This window comes from Haliotis rubra, unplaced genomic scaffold (genome assembly GCF_003918875.1).
Source record: "Haliotis rubra isolate DU_JTF1 unplaced genomic scaffold, ASM391887v1 Scf266, whole genome shotgun sequence".
NCBI lineage: Eukaryota > Metazoa > Mollusca > Gastropoda > Lepetellida > Haliotidae > Haliotis > Haliotis rubra.
Window position 1 is genome coordinate 734,932 of NW_025766736.1, and position 20,713 is coordinate 755,644.

The 20,713-nt window shown below is 41.0% G+C and overlaps 1 protein-coding gene across 1 annotated transcript in view; it reads right to left on the reverse strand.

Moving 5' to 3' along the window:
- LOC124280377 (transcription initiation factor TFIID subunit 1-like) overlaps positions 1 to 20,713 on the reverse strand; it is an 86,015-nt gene that overhangs the window by 4,134 nt on the left and 61,168 nt on the right. Inside the window, 7 exon segments of the mRNA XM_046716285.1 lie at positions 468 to 589; positions 1,733 to 1,829; positions 3,331 to 3,432; positions 7,190 to 7,296; positions 8,152 to 8,275; positions 9,895 to 10,047; positions 18,428 to 18,520. Coding sequence (XP_046572241.1) covers positions 468 to 589; positions 1,733 to 1,829; positions 3,331 to 3,432; positions 7,190 to 7,296; positions 8,152 to 8,275; positions 9,895 to 10,047; positions 18,428 to 18,520 — 798 coding nt within the window.

The window sequence follows — 20,713 nt, forward strand, 5'->3', positions numbered from 1 at the left end:
GGATGGATATAAGACTGAATTTATTACTGGTCAGGTGGGATAGACGACTGGATTGATTACTGGAAGGTGGGATAGAAGACTGGATTGATTACTGGATGGTGGGATAGAAGACTGGATTGATTACTGGAAAGGTGGGATAGAAAATTGGATTGATTACTGGACAGGTTGGGATAGAAGACTGGATTGATTACTTGACAGGTGGGGTAGAAGACTGGCTTGATTACTGGACAGGTGGGGTAGAAGGCTGGTTTGATTACTGGACAGGTGGGGTAGAAGACTGGATTGATTACTGGACAGGTGGGGTTAGAAGACTGGATTGATTACTGGACAGGTGGGTTAGAAAAATGGATTGATTACTGGATAGGTGGGATAGAAACTGGATTTGATTACTTGACAGGCTAAGGATACACAGTTACTGGATGCCAGAGAAACATCTAGCGGAACTGAATTTTTCTGCCTCTACAGACCTGGTAGTAGCCTGGCTGCATTGCATCATAGTCCTGGGCCTCCTCACTCTGGGCAAAGTACTGTGACACCTCCATGGAGTTCTCCCCTGGCTCATCATCACCATCACTCTCACTCAGCTTGCCTGGAACAGAACACGGGCATCAGTCCCACACTCATCATCATGACCTTCCCAAATACACAAGGATGTCCAGGATATCTACAGCATGTATACAGATAATGACAGCCATGTACTACAGGGAATAGTCCTTGTGGAAAAGAGGACAATCTGGATCTATGAAGTCAAAACTGTCACATGCCTTCAAATTTTAGAGATAAAGCACATTATATTCATCGCTGACAACATGGGTAAAGGGAATCTCTTCTGTCTTGGACATGTATCATGTTCACAGACCATGTAGCTCAGGACTGTCCTGTCGACTCTTGAAGAGGACTAAGGCAGAGATGCCAACCCTAATTTAGCCCAATTAGTATTTTGGCCAAAACCTGATGCAGAAATTAGTATTTTTTGGCCAAAAATAGTATTAACTTTTCCAAAGAATTTTCAGATTTAATAAAAATGTTTTAGATATTCTAAGATCTTATTAACACTGTACTCACCTAAATCAGTAGTAAGTATCCACATATAGCTTCATACTGAATAAAATGTGGTTGAAATTTATTGTGTAAGGTACGTATGCTACTTGATAATTTAATTTAATGTACTTTTAGAAAAAAACGTATATTTTTACTGCAATTGTAGTCGCATATTTTGTGTTGTTTTTCTTAACAAATACGATAAAATGGTATGGGTTGGCATCTCTGCTAAGGCCATCCTGACAGTCCTGGAGGTGCCCTGTGTGGTTCTTGACAACAACATTCCTGGGTGACTTAGTTACCTTAAGTTTGGTTTGTTAGTTGTTTAACACCGGACTCAGCAATGTTCCAGCTATATGACGGCAGTCTGTAAATAGTCGAGTCTGGACCAGACAATCCAGTGATCAACAGCAGGAGCATCAATCTACGCAATTGGGATATGATGACATGTGTCAACCAAGTCAGCAACCCTGACCACCCGATCCCATTACTTGCCTCTTACAACAAGCAAGGGTTACTGAAGATCAATTCTAATCAGGATCTTCATTGCTTACCTAAGTAGAGACTAAGGTGTTGCCTGCCTGCATCAATGTTCCTGGTAGGCTAAAAGTCACCTCAAGTGAGTAAGCTGTTAATTAAGCCCTGATGCTTTTAGCGGTCTCCCAAAGCAGACAAACGTGTTCCCACTCACCCAGAATGTCCTCTTCCTGGTCCTCATCAAAGTCTGCACCTTGCAGTTCCCGGGCCAGGTACTCGTCATTCTCTGCGTTAGAACTGTCCAGTTGACTCTGTTACAGAAACAAAGTATGGGATATTGTTAGAAACTTTAACCTTGGAAATACAAATCCTACACCCACAAGATATACACAGCACAACATAGACAAGTTCTCATTGAGAGGCTTGAGGACAGCCTTCAAAATTAGGATCAAATGTACAAGTAAAGCAAAGCATGTACACAGTGTGTGTTATGCAAAGCACCCTTAATTATCCAGCACAATGATATCTCCATTCTATTTCATGAACACCCAAGAACCATTACCTCTAAAGCTTCATTCTGGAAGAGTGGTAAAAATCTCTCGCTAATGATCTTTAATTCAACAACAAATCAAAACCACTGCTGCATTAAAGAAATTTGGCCATGGTTTAATCAAGAAAGAACAGGGTAACCGGGCTGATAATGACATTTTTGTGCGGACAACAACTTGGTGTACTTTGTGTAGGCAAAGTTTCAACACAAATTCTTGTCCAGTTGCCAGGTAACCTGACAGGATGGCACATTTTAGCATTGTGCCATTGGAACAGGACAAAACGGTGTACAATATGGAGTGGATGGTTAAAGATGTTCATCATGAATGAGACATAACACACTGGAAAACTAAGGACATATGCAAAGCTAACCAGACCTTAGCATGAACGAAATAGCTTGAAAAAATTATAATACTGCAAAGAGAAGCATATCGACAGCAAACCGTTAACACATTTTGACAATTTACGACAAATCACACAAAACACATTATACATCTCTTTTCACTGTCCACACGGAATATTTGAGTTCAATTTGAGTGCCACATTTTGGCAAAGAGAGAAAAATTGAAAATGGGTAAAGCCCAACATCTGCAAAAACAGAATTGGAATAAGATACTGCCCAAACTTATAATAGTTCATCAATATCATTGAGTCAAGAACCAGAAACAATGATCAACAGCTTTTAACTTGTACTGAGCAGCCAGTTTGTGATTCCCATTTCAGTTCTCAAATGAAACAAGCACACGCACATGGGGTACTGCACAAACAAGAGGCATCTCCCCGATGTAGAGAAAATATGTCTGTTCAAAATTAATCCTTCTTATACAAAGGTCCTTATGCTATTTCTCCACAGATTCAAACACATATTGGGACAATAAGGAATATCTGGGACAACTGGCTTCTTAAATTAGTTATTCAAATGAAATATTGATTAGTTCTGGTATGTCTGATTGTGAGATATTTTTGGATTATATCTCAGAAAACAAATTCCTGAAATATGCAAATCTTCCATCGGCCAAAACAAGTAATTATCAACAGAATATTTCTTGAGTGTGTTTCCAAAAATAACTGTTAATATTCAGTTGAAATTTCAGTTGATGTTTAACTTTGTTATATTCGACAGGTATAGGTTCAAAATATTGCATTGATTTCAGCCACACTGTGGTTGTTTTTATCTTCAACTCTACTCAACAATGCCTGTTCTCCGGCCACCATGTGTGTTGACGAAGAAGCTTCTTTCTGTCATCAGCATCTAGAACTTACCAACTGACTAGTGCTGGGGTGATCATATCTCATATCAACAGCATTATCATCGTCACCCTCAATGTCAACAAAGTCCAAGTCAGAGTCGTCATGCGCGGCCCCCTACAACATAACAACAACACCGACTGCCCAGCGTGACACTCCCACAACACACAGACTAACACATCACGGACCACCTGGACAACTGAGATAGTACATCACCTACTGGATGTCCTCATCCACTATTGTCATCAGGATGTTCTCTACACATTTGCACTGAGTTGAGACCAATCAACATTCATATACATCTAGTTATTATTACATAAGTTAGGATTCCATTTCCAAGATTTTAACCTGAATCAAGGAACATCTGATCCCATTTCAAAACAGCACAAAAATAATTGATTACTTTTCAACACTCTTTCCATGCAAGGTCACCAAGATAAGACTATAATCCAATATTTATAACATTAGAATGAGCAGTGTTTCAGCAACATGTATGGACCCCAAATTTCTATCCTGAATTTTTTTAGACCATATTACCCTGAGAGATTATGCTAACATTTCTTTTTGATACAGGCCAATCATAATCCTTGCTTAATCATATATGTCCAGAATAGGTCAAAACTCAGCTCAAACTCAAGCTAATATTTGATTCCTGATGACAATGTTACAAGCAGCTTCTTTGTTCCTTGGCCCATTCCACAAAGGATCTATGAGCAATGAGTGAGTAAGTTTAGTTTTATGTCGCTTTTAGCAATATTCCAGCAATATCATGGCAGGCGACACCAGTAATGGGCTTCACACATTGTACCCATGTGGGGAATCGCTATTCGTCGTGACAAGCCAACACTTTAACCACTAGGCTACCCACCCCCCCACAATGACTATCACATTTCTGGTGTCCCCCACCGTGATATTGCTGGAATATACCTAAAAGCAGCATAAAACTAAACTCAGTCAGCACAACCATTTTGAACATTGCGACAGTTACAGATCAACGATCATTTTTGTAAAACTGGGCCAAGGTAGTGTTCAGTTCTAAATGCCAAACCAATAGTTTCTCAAGAAGAAAAAGGATATTTGAGAACTGAACAAGTCACATTCCATGGTCTGCCCGTGATGTCTGATCAAATAAAAAACAAACAGCTGATACCCAAATTAATACACAGACTAATATGGACTTTCTCCCAGGTCTTTAAGCCAGTAGTACAAGGATAACACAAGAAGCATTCAGTGTACCGGTACATTAGTAATACAGATGAGACGTGATCACAGTGCTGAGTTAAACATCCGCCCCTGCAATATGAGGCATCGATGTTTGAAGTGAGATGAAGTTGACGGGTAAATGTCACGCAGGGCTCGATTTAAGAGATGTTAACCCACTTGCACAAGGTGCAACCTAAGATAAAAACCTTGTTGCACCAGTCAAATTCCAGTTGCACTGATTTTATTGCAATATGTAATATCAGAAAACTGTTTGAAGTGAGATGAAGTTGACGGGTAAATGTCACGCAGGGTTCGATTTAAGAGATGTTTACCCACTTGCACAAGGTGCAACCTAAGATAAAAACCTAGTTGCACCAGTCAAATTCCAGTTGCACTGTTTTTATTGCAATATGTAACATCAGAAATATGCTACTGAATTATTTAGATGTTTTATTCAGAATTTTACCCACTCAAAAATTGACTTGCACCTGGTGCAAGTTAGACTAATAACTAGGTTGCACTCTGTAATTTTGGGTTGCACCAGTGGAAGTAACAAAGCACTAAATCGAGCCCTTATGTGTTGCTTGGAATATCAACAATGGTACAGAACAGATGGCCATGCAATAGCAACAGAAAGCCATGCAGAGAATCGGATGATGTCCCCTCAACGTATAAGACAAAGAATGCTAACAAACATGAACACAGACATATACAAAAAACTAAGGGCAAAAAAAGTCATACAGTTCTGGTTACACACACAATGTAACCTGTGATGCTAACCATGGGCATTTTTCAATGGACGTTACTGAACATATGTCAACATATATTTCTCAAAAAGTCATTAACTATAACCATATGGAAAATCATGGGTGAGCTTAACTTCTTTCGTAGTATACTACCCAACACTGCTTTATTGTATTCCTCTGCCACAAATACATGGCTCAAAAAAGTAAAATGAAAAATACAAAAAGCCTACACAAATAATGATCGGTAACTGCCGGTTGTCTGTGGTCTGTGTTTGTCGTGATTAGGACCCCATCACGGGGATCGGCTTATGTACAAAACATACCATTTTGACACGGATTTTAAGGGTCAAGTTTGGGGGTCGGCTTATCTATGGGGTCGGCTTATCTACGGTAATATACGGTAAATTGAAATTTTGCAATAGGAACCACTTCATTTCTATAATGCCTCTAATGAATATAAGCTTGGTTTTAAACTCATTTGGGTGTCCCATGTAAGCATAAATGGTTAACTCAAACTATTTTCCAGGTCCCCACAATTTGACACAAAGAGGTTCGACTTTATGTCAACATCTATGTGCAAGATACAAACATTAATTTAGGGCTTGAAATTCTTAGAATTATTGAGCATGCATTTTCAAATAACACATGTCTGTTTCCAGGAACCTATGCAAGGTGACAGAGGACCAGCAATCTGCCATCCAGCCCATTGGTCACAATGATCTGCACACAGTCACACTACCCTTCAGCAACATGTGATCACTCACCAGATCCCCCAAGCTATCAGAGAGCCACCCTCTAACCTCCAGCAACCTCCCATCCCCTGTCATCATGTCACAATGATCTGCACACAGTCACACTACCCTTCAGCAACATGTGATCACAAATCAGATCCCCTAAGCTATCAGAGAGCCACCCACTAACCTCCAGCAACCTCCCATCCCCTGTCATCATGTCACAAGCTTCCAAATACCGACACAAGTTGAAGGACAAACCTCTACCCTTCAGCAACATGTGATCACTCACCAGATCCCCCAAGCTATCAGAGAGCCACCCTCTAACCTCCAGCAACTTCCCATCCCCTGTCATCATGTCACAATGATCTGCACAGTCATACTACCCTTCAGCAATATGTGATCACACACCAGATCCCCTAAGCTATCAGAGAGGCACCCTCTAACCTCCAGCAACTTCCCATCCCCTGTCATCATGTCACAATGATCTGCACAGTCATACTACCCTTCAGCAACATGTGATCACTCACCAGATCCCCCAAGCTATCAGAGAGGCACCCTCTAACCTCCAGCAACTTCCCATCCCCTGTCATCATGTCACAATGATCTGCACAGTCATACTACCCTTCAGCAATATGTGATCACTCACCCAGATCCCCAAGCTATCAGAGAGCCACCCTCTAACCTCCAGCAACTTCCATCCCCTGTCATCATGTCACAATGATCTGCACAGTCATACTACCCTTCAGCAACATGTGATCACTCACCAGATCCCCCAAGCTATCAGAGAGCCACCCTCTAACCTCCAGCAACTTCCCATCCCCTGTCATCATGTCACAATGATCTGCACAGTCATACTACCCTTCAGCAACATGTGATCACTCACCAGATCCCCCAAGCTATCAGAGAGCCACCCTCTAACCTCCAGCAAGCTCCCATCCCCTGTCATCATGTCACAAGGTTCCAAATACCGACACAAGTTGAAGGACAAACCTTTACCCTTCAGCAACATGTGATCACTCACCAGATCCCCCAAGCTTTCACCTACCCATCTTCAAACCTCCAGCAACCTCCATTCCCTGCCATGAGGTCCCACCAATCCAAATATCTACACAAAGACAAACTCTCTAACCTCCAGCAGCTATCCATACAGCTACTGTGCCACAACGACCTGAAAGAGGTGATGGGACCCACCTTCTTCCTCTTGCTGGGGGTTCCATCCAGTGACCTGCCCCCTTTAGTGATGGGTAAGCCTTCTTCGTCTACCCCTAAGAACATGTCATCAAAGCTCTCGTCTCCACCTGCAACAATAACATAAACGTCACTCAGAGGAAACAAAATATGTTACTTTCATTCTACACAGCTACTCATTTACACAGCTAAATAATAAGTATAAAATAGATAAAATACTCATGAATAGGCCAGGTAAACTAGTGGTTGATAGAATGAGCAACAATGACATGAACTCCAAAAACTTGCACATTGTAGTGAGTGAGTATGGTTTTACGCTGCTGTTAGCAATATTCCAGCAATATTACGGCGGAGGACACCAGAAATGGGCTTCACACATTGTACCCATGTGGGGAATCGAACCCGGGTCTTCGGCGTGACAAGCCAACACTTTAACCACTAGGCTACCCCACCGCCCCCACACATTGTAACTACCCATCAACATCTTTGCTGGATGTTAGAGGTTTGTAGAACTGTGGATACATTCTGTGGATACAAGTCTGGTAGGTTGGTTGATTTGTTGTTTTACGCCGCACTCAGCAGTATTCCAGCTATATAGCAGCAGTCTGTACAAAATCTAGTCTGGACCAGATAATCCAGTGATCAACACTGATGACATGTGTCAACCAAGTCAGCGAGCCTGACCGCCTCTTACGACCAATATGGTTACTGAGGACCAATTCTAACCCACATCTTCACGGGTGTGTCCAATAGGATAGCTTTAACTACCAGCATAATACAGAAACATACAAACAGAAATCATTTACTCCTGATGTTTCATTATTGACCTATTCAATGATCAACATGATATCTGTGGATTGTAAATCACTCAGAATATGAAGTATTTCAGCTGGAGTGAAGCCAATCGGTGACAGATGGAAATGACACTTTTGTAATATTTCATGAAAATGTCATTTCCAAATTACCCAGCATACTGTTTTCATCTGTCTTGAGCGACGTGCCTGTCATCACGCTGTCAGTCTCGGCTGCATCCAGTGCGGCTTCCTTTGATGCTGCGATATCATTTTCAAGCTGCGGCAGGTGCTCCTCCTTTTCACAGAAAAATATTACACTTAAACATAAGCCATTACTCACAAATCATACTACAAATCCCACCATATTAGTAATCCAAATTTCACAGAAATCATCAGCATTGTAAGATAATTACATTAGCAACTTAACAATTTTCTCATCTATTTTCCCATCCCTGCCTTAATAATTTTGAAACCACATCACCTTATTTCTCCCCATCCCCCATCACTACCAACATCCCCACTCTCCATCACTCTTCACTGTCTACATCCCCACCCCCTCCATTCTCCCCACCCCATTGAGCAGCAACATCCCCACCCCACTCCCCACCCCATTTACAGTTAACATCCCCACTCCTCCTTTCTACCACCCAAAGCAATATCCAAATCCCCACCCATGCTTTTACCAACATCCCCACCCCCATTCCTCCCTATTCACCAACATTCCCACCTCTACACATCCCACCCCATTCACTACCAACACCCCCACCCCTCCACACATTCACCTCCCCATTCACTACTATCATCCCCAGCCCCTCTACCATCATCCCCACCCCATTCAATACCAACATTCCCCAGCCCCTCTACACCCCATTCACTACCATCATCCCCAGCCCCCTCTACACACCCTCCACACACCCACCCCATTCACCAACATTCCCAGCCCCTCTCTACACACCCCACCCCATTCACTACTCATCATCCCCCAGCCCCTCTACACACCCCCCTCTACACCCCATGCAATACCAACATTCCCAGCCCTCTACACACCCACCCCATTCCCCCCATTCACTACCATCATCCCCAGCCCTCTACACACCCCCACCCCATGCACTACCAACATTCCCAGCCCCTCTACACACCTACACACCCTCCACACACACCTCCACACTCCATTCACTACTATCATCCCCAGCCCCTCTACACACCCCTCACCACACCCCACCCCATTCAATACCAACATTCCCACCCCTCTACACACACCACACCCCATTCAATACCAACATTCCCAGCCCCTCTACACACCCCCCCACCCCATTCACTACCATCATCCCCCAGCCCCTCTACACACCCCACCCCATGCACTACCAACATTCCCAGCCCCTCTACACACCCTCCACACACCACACCCCATTCACTACTATCATCCCCAGCCCCTCTACACACCCTCCACACACACCACACCCCATTCAATACCAACATTCCCACCCCTCTACACACCCTCCACACCCCATCCCATTCAATACCAACATTCCCAGCCCCTCTACACACCCCTACACACACACCCCATTCAATACCAACATTCCCAGCCCCTCTACACACCCCCACCCCACTCACTACCATTCCACTACATTCCCAATCCCTCTACACACCCCACCCCATGCACTACCATCATCCCAGCCCCTCTACACACCCCTCCCCACACCCCATTCAATACCAACATTCCCAACCCCTCCACTCTCCCCTACCTATTCATTACCAACTTCAGAACCATCTTTCACATTCAACACCTAAATCCCAATAAGCATCCTCATCCTTCAGTTTCCCTATTCCCACCTCATTCTAGTATCTGCCCCTACCCCATCCTTTGTCCTCACATCCACACCAAAACACTTCCGAGTACCATGAAGAACCCACCTCATCTAGAGCCTCCTTACATATGGTCATCAGTTTCCTGGCAGTGCCAGTGAACGGGCTGTCGGCACCATTGTATGCCATGCTGTTGGTGTAGATCAACTCTACGTCCTCCATGAAAGCTTCTCGGGTGTGGTACTTATGGGTCTGGGCATTCTGCGCAGAAATAAACAATAACAATATTTTCCCATTCATTTCCCATTTTTGAGGTAATTTGTGGTAAGAAAGATCAAGAATTTCTTGAAATGAAGTCAAATTGCTGTCGTAAAGTGAAAAATGTTAAAGGTCACAGGCAACAAAAAAGAAAAACATGATTAAAACACAATTATCACTTATTCATGACATATAATATACAGTGCTGATTGTGAAAAAACAAATAAACAAAATTATAAGCATTTAAGCGCAGCACAGCTGTTGAAACCACTTTTCACCCAGCGCTGGGGTGAAATTAGTGAATCGTTTGTGTGTGTGTGTGTGTGTGTGTGTGTGTGTGTTTTCATCGCGTTATTTTTCAACTTTATAAGTTGAATTGGCATTTTTGATCATTTGTTACTGTAAGTCCATTCCGAAAGGTATCAGAATCTGCAAAGTTGAATTTTGCATTACATGTGATCCTTCAGAAAAATCATAAGAAGTTGGATAAATGATGGTCATTCAATTGTTCTTCCAATACATGCATTCGCAAAGTCACAATATAGATAAAAACACAGTATAGATAAAAAAAAGCAACATAAAAAAATGCATTGCCAAGCTTATTGTCCACAGTACCATATCTTCAAGAAAATTACCACAAAGGCCAACAGAACTGAAGTAAACTTTGCAGCCAAAGTCTCTATCCATGAGAGACATCAAACTTTATGAAAATGAGTGATTTCATACAAACTGAAACTTTTCAATTCTCCTTAAAACTTCGGGCATCCCTACACTAAAATCAACAACAGTTTACATAACTGGTTTGCTTGTGTATTGTCTAATGCCAGACAATCCAGTGACTGATCGACGTCATGATCATCGATCTGCGAAATCGGGAAAAGATGACACGACAAAGTCAGCGATCCTGACCACACTATCCTGTTAGTTGCCTCTATGAGTGAGTGAGTTTACTTTTACGCCGTGTTTAGCAATATTCCACTAATACCACAGTGGGGGAGACCAGAAATGGGTTTTACACATTGTAAATATTCTTTGTAGCTTGATGAATTGTGATGAAAGTTTCAGCAAGGCTCGAAAAACAATTAATAGGGAAGATCCACAGCTCAAACAAAACAAAAAAAGAACAGAAATAACAGTTGAGTTGATCGGCGCTTCATATTGAATTTAAAACCACCACAACTAGGATCATGATTTATAGGGTTGTGTATTGGCAGATATATTGTGAATCTGCTTCCAATAAATCTCCACTATACCCTAGATGCATCTGGTTGGCTTTTTATCCAATCAGGTGTCTACGCTGGGAAGTTAAGCGTACCAATCACAACTCACTTTCATTTTTTAAATTATCTAACCAATTAAACTTGGCAACACAACGATATATTGTTGCAGAGGTACTCTGAAAGAGGTAGAAGGAGTTCTTGCATATATTTTTTTTAAGATTTCAGACCTGTCAATTTGTCTGTACGATTTCCCCCTAAATCTGAGTCGCACTGCGAGCAAACTTTCACGGCTTCAACCACTATCTTTGTTGACACTGGCAAGCTTGGTTGTAATGGCGGCTTATCTGATTTGCTGCTGTGAGAATGCGTAGCCAGCAAAAGGAGGTAAAAAAATCATCGGCTCGAGCCGTAGATGCATCCAGGGTATAGTGGAGATGTATCAGAACGTATACCCTGGAGATTATCGAGGATGCTTCCCATATTGAAATGTGTATTGTGATATGTTGAGAGCTTAAGTGTTTGACAGTGAGTGACACTGATTATACATGAAGTGTTATGGTTTATACAAGTTTCAGCTCCAGAGGTGTAGTAGTTTATGAGGAAACATGAAATAAACACAGACACACAACCAGACACACAACCAGACTCGCAACCAGACACACAACCAGACTCACAACCAGACTCACAACCAGACACACAACCAGACTCACAACCAGACTCACAACCAGACACACAACCAGACTCACAACTAAACACATAACCAGACTCACAACCAGACACACAACCAGACTCACAACCAGACACACCGCAGACATGACATCAGCTCAGTTCACTTTCAGTGGGGAGAGCCAAAAGAGGTCAAAGTGAAAGTGTGTTGGACTGAACATGTGCCTTATCAAACATGTTTCTTCGATTCTTTCTGTTAAAATATTTCAAAACAGTTTGAAAAGAAATATCATTTCATTTCTGGACTTTGCCTTCTTGCATCACTACCAAGTTTCTGTAGGTTTAAAAAATATATTCGTCAGAGCTAACTATCAAAGATCTTGTTTGTTACCACCTATGGTAGGCCAGCTTACCAAAGAAAATGACAGAAATACGAAATAAACCCTGTCCTTCACGGTATTGATCAACAACCTGTCTAAACAATAATCCAGCCTAAATCTTCAAACATCAAAGTTACATCAGACAGAACCACCCTCATAAGCCATTCAATGCGAACAGGACCAATTTTTTACAACACACATCTCCTTTTCTTGAATTACAACTAATCACGACTACTTGAGACGTGTACGACATTTCTCCCTTTGTCACCTCAGTGTGATCATGATTGATCACTGAAATTCATTTGAAAAAAAATGACATAAATTTCCATTTGTATCCCAGAGGATAATTGTCAGATTGTACTGTCAGCTTTGAAGTTCACTTTATGGTGGAGGAATCAGTCAGTGGTACCATTAGCTGTCTGGTCAAAGGATTTTGGTCTATTTCCTTTGATAATACCCTTTTTACTGCCAGTAAACATGCTATATTTATTTATAGGATTTGTTGCATCAGCCTGTGAATGAATGAGCTGTTAACACATAAACCATCAATTTCATTAACAAATCCACCTGATTAGACACCGCAACCCATCACATCAACTTATAGGCTTTGAAGGAGGCTCTGAAGAGATCTTTTCATTGTAGATCAGCTGTTTTGAGAAAAAGGTCTTGCAGAAGAGATGGGGGTCCGTAAGTCAGAAAGAGTTACCTCCCTTCAAAACAGTCCCATTCAAGTTATCAGGGTTTGGACACAAAACTTTCTGTCAAATTTAATTAGCTGACATTCCTATCGTCTCTATCTTGTGTGTAGTACTCAGCTTCTATCCAAAATGCTGTACACCAACATTCTCTTGCCGACCAAATACTTCACAGAAGTGTGCTGCATGCTATATTTTCTTTCACACTGATTACATCATTCTGGTGCATCACCTTCTGTGCCATGTTTACGAGTTGCAGACACTCCTTTGTTTGCTGAAACAATGGGGATACCTTTTTGTAAACACCCACAACCTTCACTAAGTGCAGGCTGGGATATTTCTGGAATTAACCTGCTTTCAGCTGATTTATCAAGTACTCTGACACAAAAACTAAACGTTACTGAGTACCTTTAAACATCTTCCAACTAAATCCCAAACAATTCTGCTTATCTAACTTCTGAGTCTGTGTTTTTGATAGAACCTCAAGACATCTGAGAAAGCATGATTTATGCCTTCACTTTTTGTCCAATATAGTGACTCGTACCGTACATACCAAATCAGCGCAATGAAATAAAAATTGTATCTCATAAAACTCATGAAAGAAGCGAATACAATCTCATAAAACTCATGAAAGAAGCGACACATGTCATAAACTTATGAAAAAAGCGAATACCATCTCATAAAACCAATGAAAGAAGCGACACATCTCTTAAATTCATGAAAGAAGCGAATACCATCTCATAAAACTTGCAAAAGAGGCGAACCATCTCCTAAAACTTCTGAAAGAAGCGACAACATCCACAGAGGAGCAATCAACAGTTGAGTGTAAGTATGTTTGCCTGTGTCCTCTCGTTCTCTATTTCAGTCGATGCCAGAATCTAATCTAGTCTCAAGTTCTGTGTTCAGACAGAAGAAAATAACTTATAATGAGAGGGTGAATACTCTCAGCAGTGAAGGTCTGTCAACACTTTTACACCAATTATCACTCACCATCTGCACGTGTATAAGGTCAGATATAAAAACCTACACTGGTATTCCCAGTTTTTAGGATATAAAGTTTACGTAAGTTTTGTTGACATTTCCTTAACTGACAAGAGATATGTGAAACATCTCTCTTTCTACCAAAAACAATGTGTACCTAACCAAATTACTGACATTTTACCTGCAAGTTCTAAAAAAATGATTTTCTTTTCCTCATTAAATCAATCATGATCCTTGCTTTTGTGGCAGATCTTATTTCTTACCATCATAAATAAAATTACTGTACAAAAGAACAACATGTATATCTAACATTTTAAATGATTGCTCCACAGTTTTTGTGAAATGTACCATATTGTGAAATTTCAGATAGGTGAAAAAACAAAGAGAAATCGTAAAACTTGTGGTCAGCCAGTTTATAAACTACATCAGTGTATCTGCATGTGTGTGTGTTTTTTGTTCATGCTTCAGTGATATCCCAGCTAGATAACAGTGGCCTGTCAATAATCGAGCCTGGACCAGACAAATGATCCATTATATGAACAAAGATCCACAGTCAGGTCAAGATGACATGCCATCAACCGAGTCTGACCATTTAATCTCAGTCTAAGTAAAGACTCAGTATTATCCGTTACACTGCTTGATCTTCAGTAACCCATGCTTGTCGTAAGAGGCGACTAACGGGATTGGGTGTTCAGGCTCGCTGACTTGGTTGACACATGTCATTGGTTCCCAATTGCACAGATCGATGCTCATGCTGTGTTGATCACTGGATTGTCTGGTCCAGACTCGATTATTTACAGACCGCCGCCATATAGCTGGAACATTGCTGAGTGCGGCGTAAAACTAAACTCACTCACTCGTTACACTGCTATACTGAGTCTAACAAACCCTAGTAGAAGGTCGCGTCAGCTAACCTTTTGGACTGACCAGTCAGAACACAGCTTACTAAATCGCGAAAGATAACATTCGCACATACCGTTTGAACCTTTACCTCAAAAACTTGAACGATTCAGAATGCTATTTACCGCACGATCGCTTCCGAGTGATACACATGGAGGACTCAATGAGTGAACAGTCGCTGAAAATAGCGTTTTTTGTCATATTCAAGGATGTCATCTTGCAGAAATATAAGCTAATAGTAACCATGCCATTAGAAACCCCTAAGCGTATATACTGCAGGTCAAATGTTTTTTATGCGGATTTTCGTTTGTTGATAGATCAGTGCCAGTGACCGGGGAAGAGAAAATCTCCAAACCATTTTGTAAGTCCCACCAAACCCTAACAAGTAATCGTTGTCTGATTGGTTAAATATGTTTGGCTATCTCGCGTTTGATTGGACGGTCATAGGTCGCTCAAAGGTTAGTGGATGCGACCTTCTACTAGGGTTTGTTAGACTCAGTAAAGAGGTGTAACAAATAATACTGAGCCTAAGTTTACTTAGACTGCATTTAATCTTAGTGTGTGCTTTTGGTAAATGCAGCAGTCAGCAATATTCATACTATCAGATGGCAGTCTGCAAACATACTCAAAATGGATCCATAACTGATTGTTTATTTGTTGTTTAATGCCGCGCTCATCAATATTCTAGTATATTTCAGCAGGCTGCGAAAAATCGAGTCTGGACCCGACAATCAAGTGATCAAAAACATGAGCATCGATCAACGCAATTGAGATACGATGACATGTGTCAACCAAGTCAGCGAGCCTGGCCACGTGATCCCGTTAGTGACCTCTTACGACAAGCATGGGCTGCTGAAGACAAATTCTAACCCGGATCTGCAAGGGTTGATGAAATAACTGATTGGTGACACTAACAGGGTAAGATGACCAATTTGGGATTTGGGATTCAACTCTATGTTCAAAGGTTTCTGGCATTGGTTTCTCATATAGCTGTCACCACCTCTGCCAGTATGACTGAACCAGGGCCATGAGTATAGTATGAGTAATAGAGCTGTGACGATATATCGTAGTATCAATAATCGTGATACTTTATCTGACGATAAATATATTGATACTTTTGTTCATATCGTGATATGTATCATTGACATTAAAATTGTTAATGTTCACTAGAAATTGACAATTATGAAAAAATTTACACTGTTACTTGCTATCAAAATATACTTTTTTAAAGAAAATAACTAAAGATAGCATATCGTGATATGCATCGAATCGAATCGTATCATTCCAAGATATCGCGATACATATCGTATCGTGATATTTCCGTATCGTCACACCTGTAATGAGTAACAATCCACACCATCACTGTATGATATCACCCAATCAGTCTTCTTATTGAAACTGCCTCCGTGGTGTAGTGGTTAGAGCATCCGCCCGGAGAGCAGAAGGTCGAGGGTTCGATCCCCAACCGCGTCATACCAAAAGACGTTAAAATATGGTACTTGTTGGTCCCTGCCTGACGCTCGGCATTAATGGGTACATCAAGGACTGGTCGGCTCGGAGTCAGTATAATGTGTCTGAGTGGGGTATTCATGCTTCACTGCGGCATGGTATCTCAGTGGGCTAGCACTATAAAACCAGCTTCAGTCTGGGCTAGTACAAGCAGCCACACATACACATACACACGCATGCACGCGTCATATATGAGCCAAATATTCTCAAGCACGATGTAAAACCCCATATCACTTCTCACCTCTTCTTGAAACCAATCCTTTCAGTGAGAATCAGGCATGGGATAATGGGCCTATTCTACTGCTCAATCCTTTCAGTGAGAATCATATGACTAACTAGCTTAACTGCTCTGCTGAAATATGTGAATAGTTGCATGTAACTTGCATGTACTCATCTCTTCAGTAAACTTGTTTAAACTACTTACTACTCTGAATAGATAATTTCTGTCTCTTTTCAAATTCTGACAGTAATTATGATGTTCTACAGCTGTTGTCCACTCGTCTTGGAGTGACAAATGTGAAGATATTCCATACCACCAGTCAAATATATTTCCAAAACACTCTCATACAAGAGATTACTACATATGGAAAAGACAGACAAACAAACGAACATAATAAGCCTCAGACGTATTCTTTTATTGATTGATTGATCAACAAATAACAAATACTGTAAGCGTATTATATTTTACGCGCAGGTTTTATCATACTTAACTGTAAGCTGTAATGGATTTCCCAAAACATAATTAAATAATGAGCCAAATCCCATCGCCAATTAGCTTAAAACAGCAATGTGTGTTGTGGCCGCCATGGAAATTGGTCACATGACAGATGGTTTGATACAAAACAGATTACCATGAAACGACTTCGAAAGAAATAATACAGCAGTATTTTATTTATTCATTAAGATTTTATTTACCAGTACGGGCATGAAGCTTAATAGTCACTTAACACTCAATCATCTCATTCACAACAACCCGCTTGTTTGAAATCACCAAGAGCTTCATATACAGTAGAAGTTAATTCGGCCAGATCGTCAGAATTGAACATAAGACTGATGTGTTTTTCATCTCTTCCGTTTGCTAATTAAGTTCCCTCTCATAAGACTGATGTTTTTCATCTCTTCCGTTGTTCCTCGGATGAAATCACTGCCAAAACAACGGGGGCGCTCTTAGCCTTGCCAATAACAATTGACAGGCCTCAAGATTAACTCAGTGTCACCTTGCTAATTAAGGGCAGTTAATCCTCTCACCCTTCAAAGAATGCCGCTTGTAACCCTTGTTTCATGTTAGGGCCGCAAGGCCACTTCGGTAAAATCGCGGCGTGTAAACATACTGACAGGTGCTCAGCCATCCGGATATACGAGAAAAAATGCATATGATTTAGCATTTGGTATGTGAAAATGACCATCGTTCACGAAACCGGATTTCGGTTAAGTGAGTAGTTTTACAACGTTGTGAAATTCGTTTTAATGAATTTTTAGCTCGTGAAGGCGAGTTTTCGGATATCTGAGGTTCGGATAAGCGGGCACGACTGTACATGGGTGCCAGTCAAGATAACAATTATAGTGTGAGTTGTAAAACACATGGTGTATGACACGCACAGATGCATTTTCTTACACAATCTGAACTTCAATTTTCTTCAAATTGATGCATATTTTGTCTATTCCCAAGATTGCAATGATGCATTAATACATAATAATGGTTACAAGTGATGCAATCTTGCTTACAACTTATATTTTGTGTGAGTCACCACAAAAAAAATTGATGAATATCTGCGGATTATCATCGATGATAATAATGCACACTAAAGAAGACCAAAAACATAAAATAAACTCTCTAGAACCATAAAGTTCTGACACAGACTTTTTCATTCAACTGAAACACAAGAAACTTATCAATAACTAACTATCAGGAAAGCAGTCTGTCATAATTTGACCTGAGGTCATCACCATGGAGGAGCCAATCACAGACTTGGAATTAGAGTCCACATATTTGATACAAGCTATCTCAAACAGCGACAACACAAAAACTTACATGAAGCAGACTCTTGAGGTCCATGGGTTTCTTGATGATCTCATAGTAGTCTTTGATCAGTTTCTTGTTGACAGGCTGGTGGAAGGGCCATGACTAGGGACAAATTATGATATCTTATGAAAGATGTTTTCAGAAAATATGATAAATGGCTGAAGTATGAAAAATAAAAATAAATTTAAAAAATCATCAACACAACGATGGAAATTTTCCTTTAATCTTGAATGGAATAAAGCATGTGCAAGAGTAAATGATAAGCATTCTTTAGTCCAGCGACAATCAGAAAGGACAATATAAAAAGTGAACGGTCTTTACTAATGGCCAGTTATTGATCATTTCCACTGGAGTGAGTGAGTGAGTATGAGTTTACGCCGCTTTTAGCAATATTCCAGCAATATCACGGCAGGAGACACCAGAAATGGGCTTCACACATTGTACCCATGTGGGGAATCGAACCCTGGTCTTCGGCGTAATGAGCAAATGCTTTAACCACTAGGCTACCCCACCGCCTCATTTCCACTGGAAGATAATGACACACAATCACCTATGGCTGACCACCCCAAGTCCATTTTCGCTGGGGACCTTCTCTTGCTTGCAATGCACAACAATATTATGTTGACGACATTATGTTGCTGGACACCACTTTGAACCTGGGGTTCTGTTTAACACAAAATCCCCACTTGGAGAAAGATTATGTTACTGGGGTCCTGTTTAACCCCAAATCCCCACATGGAGAAAGATTATGTTACTGGGGTCCTGTTTAACACAAAATCCTCACTTGGAAATTATGTTTCTGGGGGTCCTGTTTAACCCAAATTCTTCACATGCAGAAAGATTCACATGCAGAAAGATTATGTTACTGGGGTCCTGTTTAACACAAAATCCCTCACATGGAGAAAGATTATGTTACTGGGGTCCTGTTTAACCCAAAAATCCCCACTTGGAGAAAGATTATGTTACTGGGGTCCTGTTTAACCCAAATCCCCACATGGAGAAAGATTATGTTACTGGGGTCCTGTTTAACACAAAATCCCTCACTTGGAGAAAGATTATGTTACTGGGGTCCTGTTTAACACAAAAATCCTCACATGGAGAAAGATTATGTTACTGGGGTCCTGTTTAACCCAAAATCTTCACATGGAGAAAGATTATGTTTCTGGGGTCCTGTTTAACCCAAAATCTTCACATGGAGAAAGATTATGTTACTGGGGTCCTGTTTAACCCAAAATCCCACATGGAGAAAGATTATGTTACTGGGGTCCTGTTTAACACAAAATCCTCACATGGAGAAAGATTATGTTACTGGGGTCCTGTTTAACACAAAACCCAAAAATCCCACATGGAGAAAGATTATGTTACTGGGGTTCTGTTTAACCCAAAAATCCTCACATGGAGAAAGATTATGTTACTGGGGTCCTGTTTAACCCAAAATCCCCACATGGAGAAAGATTATGTTACTGGGGTCCTGTTTAACCCAAAATCCCCACATGGAGAAAGATTATGTTACTGGGGTCCTGTTTAACCCAAAATCCCCACATGGAGAAAGATTATGTTACTGGGGTCCTGTTTAACCCAAATCCCCACATGGAGAAAGATTATGTTACTGGGGTCCTGTTTAACCCAAAATCCTCTACATGGAGAAAGATTATGTTACTGGGGTCCTGTTTAACACAAAATCCTCTAAAATCCCTGTTCACATGGAGAAAGATTATGTTACTGGGGTCCTGTTTAACCCAAAATCCCCACATGGAGAAAGATTATGTTACTGGGGTCCTGTTTAACCCAAAATCCCCACATGGAGAAAGATTATGTTACTGGGGTTCTGTTTAACCCAAAATCCCCACATGGAGAAAGATTATGTTACTGGGGTCCTGTTTAACCCAAAATCCCCACATGGAGAAAGATTATGTTACTGGGGTCCTGTTTAACACAAAATCCCTCACATGGAGAAAGATTATGTTGCTGGGGTCCTGTTTAACACAAAATCCTCACATGGAGAAAGATTATGTTACTGGGGTCCTGTTTAACCCAAAATCCCCACATGGAGAAAGATTATGTTGCTGGGGTCCTGTTTAACCCAAAATCCCACCTAGAGAAAGATTATGTTGCTCGGGTCCTGTTTAACCCCAAATCCCCACCTAGAGAAGATTATGTTCCTGGGGACCTGTTTAACCCCAAATCCCCACATGGAGAAAGATTATGTTACTGGGGTCCTGTTTAACCCAAAATCCCCACTTGGAGAAAGATTATGTTACTGGGGTCCTGTTTAACCCAAAATCCCACATGGAG